Below are 11,406 nucleotides of genomic sequence, written 5' to 3' on the forward strand. Positions count from 1 at the left end.
TGTTTCTTTCCAGCACCCTTGGTAGTATAAGACTGTGCAAAATGAAGCAAACAAGGTCATTTTATGTCAGACAGAGAGATGAGTCCTGTGGAAAGGGAGAAACAGCAGTTTCTGAAAGTCATGTCTTTACTGTACTTGGGGATCATGGGACTGGATGTTCACCTCCCATGGATCTGGGGTAACACACTGGGTAAAAGAAGTTGTCCACAACCCAAATGCAGAAGAAGATTGCCAAGTGTTTGTTTATTCAAAGAGACATGCATAAAGAGGTCCCAAGTTAGTATTGTTAAAAAAAAAAAATCAAAACACCTGCTAATCAAATGCTGCAATTAATGAAAACGACCTAAGATAGAAAAGGAGACATGAGCTAATCGCAGAGAAATTTCGGTGACGCTGCTGCAGAGCAAGTCACGGCCAGAGAAACAGTTGGAGCTAGTGGTAAGGAAGCTCACTGGCCAGACGCACTGAGCTCAGCGAGGCACATGGAGACGAGGGACTTGCAGGTGTGATCCCAGGTAGACGGATGTGGTTTGGAACCCATCCTCTGCTGCAAGGGCTGGCAGCCCTAGGGCAAGTTATCCAGTATCCCCCAAGCAGCTTCATTCAGGTTCTGTCCGGTGACACCCTCCTTATTCCAAAAGCAAAACAACAAGACAAAAAAAGTCCAAACCAAAAACAAAACCTGCCAAAACCAACAAAAAACCTCCGAAATCTGAAGACAACTGAATCAATCCCTGCAGTCTCACTTTCTCTTGGAAAGAAAAGTTGGATAATCCAACCCTTTTACAAAGGATAATACAAGGGTGACAGTTCCAAGCTCTCAGGAACAGGGTCTTAGACGCTTTTGGAGGTTGAGAGGCACAAAACGGCAGTCTGAAAATTCCTTTCATCTCATGGCACTGATTGAGTTTAGACTTGATTTCTCCTCCCCTCCCTCCGCCCATGCTCTCTCACCCCCAGATGGACACATTGGCACTGAACAGCTCTAGGCTTCAACCTCTATTGGGATCTGCCAGCAGAAGAAACGTTGGTTTTTGTCATCCGTGAGTTCCCACTCCACCACCACTTTTATCTGGAGAAAGAAAAAGAATCAAGAAAAATGAAGCTAGGACCTTGCCTCAATCCAGAATGGGTTTACCTATGAATTTTAACTATGAATCCTAGACGGAAATTGTAACAAACTGTCTATTCCTCACACTTTTCTTCTTAAATCATGCTATCATGAAGGCTGTTTGGGTGGGATGCAGGCACAGCCTGTGTCCTTAAGCTTAGAAGGGTAAACCAAGTTCCACGTAGGATTTAGTGTTAGTAGTACCGCATCCTAGTCTAGTTAGCCTCTTAAGTAAAATTTCTAAAGCATTCTTTTTCCTCTTAGATCAATGATACATAAATGAAGGCACCCATGACAAAGAATTTTAAAGTTAAACAATTTCACATGCATTTTGACAACATGATCCAGCTTCTCCCAACTTTAACTATGAAGAGCAGAGAGTAAATAGTTCGATTTCTAGGTCTCAGGAAACTTACTTATTAGCTGAAAAAAGAAATGTCAAAGCACAAAGGATGTCCAAAGAAGTTTAGGGTTGTATGAACACTTTCAGGGACAATGACCTTTGTGGCAATATAGCTTTGATTAATGTCCTTAAGCCATTTTTTGACATTATACCCCTATAGAGATCTCTGCCTTGACTGGTTACACTAGGAGCTGTCTCCTTTTTTTTTTTTTAATTTCCCCCAAGGCTGGGGGAGGGGGATGCACTGTTCCTGGAAGTATTGCAATACCAGGTCGATTCGTGGAGTGGACGGAGCAAGCTCCTATTCCAACTTCCTGCTCCAAAAATTCATTTAATATATTGTCCTTGGATAGAGAATGTATCAGATATTAAACTGATAAGAACAGATACTATACTTGTGAAACTTGTTTGGTAAGTTTTTCAAGACTAGTACACATTAACTACTGTTTCACTGACTGCACACATTAACATAATTTGAGCTGGTTTTCAAATGAAATGCCACTTAAGCTCTGCAGAGCAACAAAACTAAAACAAACAAAAAACAAACGAAATGTCACTGAACAATAACTACCATATATTAAGTGCCTACTCTGTATCGGGTCCTAACTAGATTTAAGTTACTGAGGCTCAGATATACCCATGATTACACAGCTGGTCTGCAAATTAATCTGCAAATCTGTCCCTGGCCTTTAGCGCCTCTGATATCTCTCAAACACAGACTCCCTAGGGGCTTCCCTAGTGGCTCGGATGGTAAAGAATCTGCCTGCAGTGCAGGAGACCTATGTTTAATCCCTGGGTTGGGAAGATCCCCTGGAGGAGGGCATGGCAACCTACTCTAGTATCTTGCCTGGAGAATCTGACGGACAAAGGAGCCTGGCAGGCTACAGTCCATGGGGTTGCAAAGAGTTGGACACAACTTAGTGACTAAGCACACGTGCGTGGTAAGCACAGACTCCCTATGTTTGAGTCTTTTTAGAATGTTCTTTAATTACTGGCTGTTTCTATGGAAAAAATGGCCAGACTGCTCCTGGTTGACTCAATCTCCTTTTAAGAAATGCAGCTCTTTTTCTTCATTGAAAAGAGTAGTCCCTTTACTTTCTCCATTCTTACCAAGATTCATAATTGTTAACACAGGCCCATTCTAGCAGGCTCTAGCTCACCTACTCCTCAGATGAAGAGGCAGGTGTAGCAGTCAGAGGTGAGGGTGGGGGTGGGGTGGAGGAGAGAAAGCAGAGAGGAAAAAGCTACCACTCTGCTATGGACCTCACACATGACTGCTCTCTTGTTAAGAGATTAATGGAGAGACCAGGTTTTTCTGGTGACAATGGGACAACTACTTGAAATCTTGAACTATCTGATACCTAGCTAAAATTTTGTAGGGCTTCCCTGGTTGGCTTAGTGGTAAAGAATCTGCCTGCCTATACAGGACGCATGGGTTCAAGTTCTGGAGAGGGAAGGGTCCCCTGGAGAAGGAACTGGCAACCCGCTCCAGTATTCTTGCCTGGAGAATTCCATGGATAGAGCTTGGCAGGCTACAGTCCATCGGGTCGGAAAGAGCTGGATATGACTGAGCGACTAACACTCTCACTTTTCAAGCATTAGGCAAGAGACAAAGAACGAAGGGACACAGTGAGAACTCTGCACCTCACGATTCCCATACTCCTTTCCCTTAGGCATTCCCTTCTTCCTCATAGAGATGAAGGATTCCTGTTCTAATCTTTTCTTCCTGCCCCCTCTCCTCCAATTTCCAAACCAGTCACAGGACTTTCAGTGTTCTCAACCACAATTTTACTTACGGAGGGGTATTCATTCTTCACGGGTAGTTTGTTCACGTAGTTATAGGTCTTATCTTTTTCGATGGGGCATCTGATTCCAGACTTACAACCATCAGACTCAGGAATGGGAAAGGGAACTGGGATGCCCATCACAATGCCATGTACCACAGCCTTGCTACTTTGAGACTGAGTATCTAAGAGGGAGAAAAAAAAAAAAAGAGAATCAGATAGCGAAGGAAATAGCCTAGTTCCAAACTCTAAATAAAGAATTCAGGCATAGTCTCAAGCAATGGCATTGCTGTGATGGCAAACCGAAGAATGTACCTCTTAATTCCTAGGGTCTATTTCTCTTTGCAGTTACACTTAGTACTTCCGTGAATGCTATGCAGAGAGTAATCACTCGGAAACTTGAAAAATTACTGAATTATACATAAATAAAACTAATCAGTGGGGGCTGTTTTCTTTGCTCTTAACCCCACCTTGCTCTTCATTGCCTTTCAGTTTCTTAGAAGAATCAGAGCTATCTGGATAAATAACTTTATGGAACAAGCTAACTGATTTTTGGCAGCCAATTTTCTGTTTACTATATGCATCAGATTCTGTCAAAGTGTATTGTGCATCTTAAAGAGTGTGGTCTCTGAATTCTCAAATACTCTGTCCTAAGGATTCCAATAAAAATTAAGAATAAAGTGGAGAGACAATACAGAAAGAGAGACTAGAAGTCTCCACAGAAATGCCATGGCCTGTAACAGAGGCGAAAGCAGTTACTCTTTAGAAACTGCGTAAGAGAAAGGTACATTTCTTGCTCACCTTTACCCTCCAAAACAAAAGGCAGGAGGAATAAACGTAATAAAATTAGGGCAATTGGAGTTATGAGCTATTAGATTCTTCTGGAGATCCAGAGTATTGGCTCTGTTTCTTTCTGTCTCCCAGCTGGGAATTGCTTTTATTGAGAAGATACATTTTTTGATTTGGAACAATAGAGGGGATGGGGTATTTCTCCAGGAGAGATAATAACTCTAGGATTTAGAGCTGTCTTTAGGCTTATGAACAAGAGATGATAGGAACTCTGAGATTTTTTTGTCTAGTTCCAAAGGATAGAAAATGAGGGGAAGATTCAGAGCAGCTGCCCTTTTTAGAAACAGAGATTTTACATTTGTCTAGATTCCTGGGAATCTGAAGGAGATAAATAAAGAAGAAATAAACAAGTTCCAATAACATTTCTTCAAGTTGAAGAAGAAACCTTGGATTTCTTGGGTCAAGAGTAAGTTCCCCAAACCTTACAGAGGCTAAGTATTAATTGCTCCTATATTTTCAGGCAGAATATAGACTTAATAACTGGAAGATATAGTGCTTGAAATAACATTTTGGAAGAGTTCTAAAGTTTACAGAGTTGGGGTTGGTACTAACAGTCTGCAGTCTGTAGCTGAAGAGTTGACCTTCCCATGAAATCTGCTGTGTAATATGGAGCTTATTGTGCTGTATTCTCTGACCTGTGAACACATGGAAATCCCCTTTGCTTAAAGGGAGTCTGGCAACTACGGGCTCCAAGAAACAGGCATGGGGGACCCAGTATGAGAAGGGTGTGTAAAAGCATGGTGTCCACTGAGAGGGAGGTCAAGGAATTCCTGACTGCAATTCCCTTCTCCTCACCTTCCTACGCTCACTCCAATTCCTAGATTGATGTCACGCTTTAAGATGAATTTGAAGGTAAAAACCACTTTTACTTACTACTGGTGAACGTGACATTAACACTGTAAGACTGTCCTCTGTGCAGTTTGCAAGGCTGGGTGGGACATGGGCTCACATTCACTTCCTTTATAACTCCGACCCAAGAACCTGCAAAAGAAGAACAATTTGTTTGGATGGGAGGGAAAACAAATCACCTCGGCTGTCTCCTACCTAATGGGAAGGTGCTCTGCCTTCCCAATGAGACCACTGGGACCAGCAGAAACTGCTCATATTTGACAGGTGGAGGGGAATTAGGAAATGGTCGCGTATACACAGCCAGCTCCCTTGCTCTACAAGCTGGGAGGGCTCCACCAGGGAAAACCATCCCCACCCCTCATTCCTGACACAGGATCTGAGAGTGGCACACAGGGCTTAAGTGATGACTCAAGGCACATAGCTACTGTTTCCACTTGGGATCTAAGGCTACTGTTTCCAGTTGTAATCTTGAGACTGGCTGCTCTCTTAACTGTCCTTCCCACCCCCACCCACCCCTGGTCTTTCAATCCTGCCCTGGTGGCTATCCAACTCATGGTCTCTGAGGTTTGAATACTGCTACCGATGAGAATAGTTTCAAGCACACATTTGAGATACACAGAGCAGAGGTGTACACTCTACTCTGGGACCCATGTTCTTCCAAATAAGTGGTTGGAGGCAGGGAGTGTGACTTTTTTCCCCTGCCAGTCTAAATAAGGATAAAAATACTCTGACCAAGAAAAGTTAAGCACAAATCTTTAAGAATCTTCTTACTCCATCCAGGCCCCTGAAACCAGACAGCTGAACGGGAGAGAACAGAAGTAAACAGCTGGGTGAGTTTAAGCTCCGCCACTCATGCCACTGCTGAGAGCTAGACTCGGATCTGACACCTGGCCATGAGCTCGCTGGCTCCATTAAGTACTGTGGAAACTTAAGGCAAGATACTTAGCCTCCCTGGGGCTAATAACAGTACCTACCTCAGAGGGTAGGTGAGCTAATACATTATAACTCTTAATAAGTGCTTAGAACATAGTAAGGCTATACAGGTATTCACCATTACTATCATTATACTGGGGCAATTCCCAGGTGGCTCGAGTTCTAAAGAATCCACCTGCCAAAGCAGGAGACACAAGAGACATGGGTTTCATCCCTGGGTCAGGAAGATCCCCTGAAGGAGGAAATGGCAACCCACTCCAGTCTTCTTGCATGGAAAATTCCATGGACAGAGGAGCCTGGTGGGCTACAGTGTATGGGGTCACAGAGTCAGACACAACTGAGCGTGAACACACACACACATATCATCATCATCATCATACTGGCATTTAGTCCATGAATTCAATCTAGAGCAGCTGCTCCTGGGTGGGTTAGCAAGTTCCCCTTTGACACAAAAGGTGAGCCTCTCACCTCAAATTTACTTTGTGGGTAGAAATTCTGGATCTAGACAATAGAACAGACTGTCTCAAAAGTACAGTGTATGAAAGACAAAGAAAATGGCAGGTTGAGAGCATTATCTTGGGTGGAACAGTTTCCTTGTTTTGACTAACATTGCTCCAGCTAGTTCTGTAAACCATACTTTGCTGTCCCCTATCCCAACTTGCTTCTCCATCATGGCAAAGTCCTCAAAACATAAATACAAGATTCTTTTCTCTAAGCACTCTCTTCCACTCTGTCCTATCTTCTAGGACCAGGAAAAAAAATATCCAGAACCTTAGTCAACAACTTATTAAAAAACCAGTGCTTATGCTGAAGCTTTCAACTTCTAGTTTCTATCAAGGCTGGCTCACATGATCTAGGAGGTACTGAATACTCTCAGTACCCTCTACTGATCTGGAGGGTAGTACTTAGCTACTTCATTCAGTTTGTTTGTTTTTTTTTTTCTTGACAAGAGGTTCTCGGCTTTCCAGTGTCAACAGAGCAAATTTCTCAGTCCTAACTCTCAAAAATTGCAAAACTAGTTTGCTCATTTCTGACTTGAGGAAATACCACTTTAGGATAAAGGAGGCAAAGTGGGACTCAAAAAACCTTTTGATGTGGGCACTGAAGTTTTTCCATTGTATTTCCCAATTCAAAAGTAAATTGAAAGTCTGTCACTGAAACTCTCCTTCCCTTAAGAAGTTCTTGCCATAGGTGTACACCTGGTTTTTTCACATGAGCAGACCAATCTCAGGATTCAGTTTCCTTAGTTTTTTTTTTTTTTAATGTTAATGCTACTGTTGAAATCCAGACTGACTCACAAACACTCACTAGTTTCCTACTGCTTATGAGCTGTAAGAGCTTGGGCAAGTTACTTTATGTGATGGTTTCAGACTGCGAGAGTTGAATGAGTTGATAAAGATAACATAGTGTTTTCATCCAAAGTTGGCCACTAAGTTTAATGGAGGTAAAGGCAGTAATGTGAGGTGATAATACCATCTTTCAAATGCCAGTCTCCTAGTTCAGGGGAGCAGCATTTGTTAAGCATTAATAGGCCCACAATTTTTATTTCTTGATCACTCCTAGCCCTAGCCCCCAATTCTGCTCTTGCCTCAACATGAATTTTGGAAATATAGTGGAGAGTATTTATTCCCTCATTTACTTTTCCAACAAATATTTATTGGGCAGTTACTATATTACCTGGGCACTGGGTGTGAAGAAGCACATTTACTCTGGTTGTCATTATGCTGTGTGATTGGGTGAGTTACTTAACATCTCTGAAACTCAATGATTGACTATGTGTGTGCATGTGTGCTCAGTCATGTCTGACTCTTTGCGGCCTCATGGACTGTAGCCCGTGAGGCTCCTCTGTCCATGGGATTTCCCACCCAAGAATATTAGAATGGGTTGCCATTTCCTCCTCCAGGGGATCTTCCCGACTCAGGGATCAAACCTCCTCTCTTGCATCTCCTGCATTGGCAGGCAAGTTCTTTACCACTAGTGCCATCTGGAAAGCCCATGATTGATTACAGGATCTCCAAGTTTCCTTCCAGCTCACAAATTTTATAAAGTCAGTTTCATTTCTCTTTCATTTATCATTACACCTCTCCACTTCAGAAAAGCTCTGCTCAAACATTTAATTTGGATAGATTTGACTGAAGGAACTCACAATTTCTACCCCATTGTATTTCTCACCAAAGATTCCAACCACAGCTCCAAGAGAGGGTTATGCATCACAAGTTGCGACCAGAAACAAGAGTTTTATAAATAGGAGGAGAAAACTGGAAAGAATTAAAAGTGCCATCGCCCAAAAGGAAGCCCTAAAGGAACAGCTCGTGAAAGGAGAATTGACTTTTGATGTGTCATCAGAAGGGAAATGTAAAAGAAAAGCAAAAGGAGTGGGGACTGAGCGGTCACCCAAGACACAAGGCATAAATAAAGAGAAGTTTTGCACGGCACCCCTGACGCCCCAAGCGGCAAGTGAACCTTCGGCTGTTTGCCCCACACACTTTGGGAAACTTCAGCAAAATGCCCACCTCCAGGAATGTGCTGGGACCAAAACATGGGTTGATGAGATAAAGTTGTGAGAGGTCGCGTTTTATCCAGGCCAGCACCTTGTCCCCTACCCCAAGCGACTCCAGCCCACTCCACGAAGGGTCCGAGGCTGAGCCTGGCTGCTCGCAGGACCCGCCAAACCCAGCCCAGCAGTCTTAGCATCAGATTCTGTCAGGGGCTCCCGCAGAGTGCGCGGGAACTTCGGACTGGCCCCGGGGCTCACCGCAGTCCTTGAATTTCACCGGCTCGGCCAGGGCGGAGGCACTGAGTGCCAGGAACAGGAACGCGACAGTCAAGAAACGCATCGCTGCTGAGGCTCCAAGCTCAAGGAAGGGAGAGCCAGCAGTCTCGGTCACAAGATAAAGTCTTCAGGGATGGGCCGGGCCGGGGGAGGAGCCCAGTCAGGCGACTGGTCACTGGCCAGCGGGGCCGAGGCCTGTCCCCGCGCCCCCCCTCTCCACCCCGGGGACACGGAGCCAGACAAGGGGTCCGGGACTCTCGCAAACTCCGCCCATCCGCTCCGCTCAGCCGCAGGGCAAGCGGGATCCATCTTCATCCGGCACGCCTCCTCTCGCCAGCGCTCGGCCTGGGCTTTGTGAGTGCGTCCCCACTTCCGCAATGGGAGCATTTCTACCCAATCAAATCCCTTCTCCTTCCTCATCTCCCAATAGATGTGCTCAGGGGCGGGGCTTCCGTGGGTCCCGCCTCCCGAGGCCCAGGAGTGGAAGGCGATTGGGGAAATGTGAGGGGGCGGAGCTTACAGAAGAAAATGGCGGCCGTCCGAGGGCTAACAGCTGTGGCCCTGAGAGTGGTGACTCCCTGGCAAAGGAGCAGGTAACCAAGCCTAGAAAAGCACCTGGTTTGCCCCTTCAGGACTCAGGAGAAACTAAGGCTCGCGGGGGAGGTGAAGGTTTGGCGTGAGGCTGTCAGGTGGAGGGACTTCAGGTTTGGCTTGAGGCTGTCCAGGCGGGGGGACTTCAGGTTTGGCGTGGGGCTGTCCGGGTTGGGGGACTTCAGGTTTGGCGTGGGGCTGTCCAGGTGGAGGGTTCTAGGTTCTCTTCTGCTCCCAGTCTCACCCTCCTCCCTTGCGCAGCAGGCTCCTCGCGGCCTCCCGCGGACCCCGGGCGCTTCGGGAAGTGTCGTCCTCTAGCCCAGAAGCTGGCGAAGGGCAGATCCACCTCACCGACAGCTGCGTCCAGGTGAGAAACCGGTCGCGGGGCAGGGGTGGTGGGGGGAGGGGAGGGGGATGACTTCCTTTTGGCCCACTCTTCTTTCTCTCCTTGCCTGGCATTCTTGACCCTCCTTCCTGCATTTCAGAGGCTTCTGGAAATCACCGAAGGGTCTGAATTCCTCAGGCTGGAGGTGGAGGGAGGTGGATGCTCCGGATTCCAGTACAAATTTTCACTGGATACAGTTATCAACCCCGACGACAGGCAAGGAGAAAGGGGTGGGTCCTCCGAGAATGTGCAGAAGGGATAAAAGTGTCTCCAATTTAAGATGCACTTTTATTCCACATTTTAAACTTCTGCTAAGGATAACATCGCATCACCCTTCTCACACAGTGGGGATACAATGAAGATTTGTTGCCTTGATTCAAAATAACTTATGTCATAGGAGGAAAATTGGCCTAAGTCCATAGGGTCATTGGTAGAGAGTCAGGATGGACTAGAAAGTTTCCAGGCCTAAATTTCTATACATTCCCAGTATTCTTTCCATTAAATCTTTTTGCCTCAGAGAAAATCAGCACCTGTTAGAGGTCATAAGGGAAGCTTCCTCCGTATTTTAGAAAACAGGATGGGCATCTCTGGGCTCAGAGGGTGTTACGTTTCTGGTGTTTATGATGTTCATTAATGCCTTCCTCCCTTCTTTTCAGGGTGTTTGAAAAGGGTGGGGCAAGAGTGGTGGTTGACTCTGATAGCTTAGCCTTCGTCAAAGGGGCCCATGTGGACTTCAGCCAAGAACTGATCCGAAGCTCATTTCAAGTGTTGAACAATCCTCAAGCGCAGCAAGGTTGCTCCTGTGGATCATCCTTCTCTGTCAAACTTTGATGTGATGACAAGTGACCCGGAGATTGCTATCATCTGACTGATTTGAGGCACCTGGGATTAGAACAATTCTAGAAGTTTCCTTCCCATCATGACCCTCTCTCAATTTTATTTTCCTTTAATCGAGGATGTTGTTTCACCACTATTTTCAGAATGTGAAACTTTTACTCTTGATTTAATTTCTCCTACACAGTTGTAAGGCCAAGCCTGTGGATGCTGTTACCTAAGATTTAGTAACTGGTTGAAACCAGTATCATCTGTAGCGCCTCCAAGGTTCTAGGAGTTACTTCTCCGGCCTTCAGAGCTACTTGTACAAATGTGTATAGCTATGTATAAAAGCTTCGTTTTAAAGAAAGTCCTTATTTATTTGTGTTACGGATCAGAATCACAGATTGCATAGCTTGAACACTGTGTTACTAGACCAGAGAGGATGAGAAAGCCAAATGAAATGTTATCTTTCTGTTTTGCTATTTATTTATTTATTTATTTATTACTTTTATTGAGGTATAGTTGATTTGCAGTATTGTGCCAATCTCTGCTGTACAGCAAAGAGACTCAGTCATATACGTGTGTACTTTGCTTTTTATTTTCTCTTCCATTATGGCTTATCACAGGATATTGAACACAGTTCCCCTGTGCTATGCAGTAGGACCTTGTTGTCTGAAATGTTATCTTTTTCATCTCACCCTTCCTTAATGTGCTAGTTTACTTACCATTATTTTCTGTGCACCCCATTCTTCACTTCCCATTTGTTACAGCAGATACATTTTCTTCTCGTACTTAGGAATGTGTTAGATTCACAAACCCAATAACCCATCACCCAGAAAAACTTGGACCTAAACCTCACTGATACTTGAATCATAAGTTTGAAAATAAGCTCCATACTCTATATTCACACAA

The 11,406-nt window shown here is 44.8% G+C and overlaps 2 protein-coding genes and 1 non-coding gene across 4 annotated transcripts; 1 reads left to right on the forward strand and 2 right to left on the reverse strand.

The window, feature by feature from the left end:
• Window positions 1-216: 216 nt before the first annotated feature.
• On the reverse strand, window positions 217-8,928 carry NPC2 (NPC intracellular cholesterol transporter 2). Its single transcript, XM_019969229.2, has 4 exons — window positions 8,685-8,928; window positions 5,021-5,128; window positions 3,311-3,483; window positions 217-1,072 (listed from the first exon to the last, which is right to left on the reverse strand). The coding sequence occupies exons 1-4, from the start codon at window positions 8,764-8,766 to the stop codon at window positions 986-988; spliced, it is 450 nt and encodes a 149-aa protein (XP_019824788.1). The 5' UTR covers window positions 8,767-8,928; the 3' UTR covers window positions 217-985.
• LOC139185522 (U2 spliceosomal RNA) lies at window positions 1,749-1,934 on the reverse strand. The gene has a single exon (XR_011569101.1). It is a non-coding gene; the product is annotated as a U2 spliceosomal RNA (small nuclear RNA).
• A 241-nt stretch (window positions 8,929-9,169) lies between the features above and the next one.
• On the forward strand, window positions 9,170-11,406 carry ISCA2 (iron-sulfur cluster assembly 2). Of its 2 annotated transcripts, none has more exons than XM_019969232.2 (4): window positions 9,170-9,295; window positions 9,558-9,660; window positions 9,779-9,894; window positions 10,335-11,406. In XM_019969232.2, exons 1-4 carry the CDS (start codon window positions 9,231-9,233, stop codon window positions 10,507-10,509), a joined length of 459 nt encoding a protein of 152 aa, XP_019824791.2. In that variant the 5' UTR covers window positions 9,170-9,230; the 3' UTR covers window positions 10,510-11,406. The 2 variants fall into 2 exon arrangements, with proteins under 2 accessions (XP_019824791.2, XP_019824789.2); XM_019969230.2 differs by having other exon boundaries at window positions 9,179-9,295; window positions 9,555-9,660.

The sequence above is a fragment of the Bos indicus genome, chromosome 10 (assembly GCF_029378745.1).
Source record: "Bos indicus isolate NIAB-ARS_2022 breed Sahiwal x Tharparkar chromosome 10, NIAB-ARS_B.indTharparkar_mat_pri_1.0, whole genome shotgun sequence".
NCBI lineage: Eukaryota > Metazoa > Chordata > Mammalia > Artiodactyla > Bovidae > Bos > Bos indicus.

Bases quoted from the DNA above. Each gene is read 5' to 3' on its own strand.
- NPC2 (XM_019969229.2), bottom strand. From the start codon at position 8,766: ATGCGTTTCTTGACTGTCGCGTTCCTGTTCCTGGCACTCAGTGCCTCC. The intron at 5,129-8,684 runs GTGAGCCCCGGG...CTTCTTTTGCAG, and splicing joins GGTGAAATTCAAGGACTGCG to GTTCTTGGGTCGGAGTTATA. The intron at 1,073-3,310 runs GTAAGTAAAATT...TTCTTTCTCCAG, and splicing joins TGAAGAATGAATACCCCTCC to ATAAAAGTGGTGGTGGAGTG.
- ISCA2 (XM_019969230.2), top strand. From the start codon at position 9,231: ATGGCGGCCGTCCGAGGGCTAACAGCTGTGGCCCTGAGAGTGGTGACT. The intron at 9,296-9,554 runs GTAACCAAGCCT...TCCCTTGCGCAG, and splicing joins ACTCCCTGGCAAAGGAGCAG to CAGGCTCCTCGCGGCCTCCC. The intron at 9,661-9,778 runs GTGAGAAACCGG...CCTGCATTTCAG, and splicing joins TCACCGACAGCTGCGTCCAG to AGGCTTCTGGAAATCACCGA.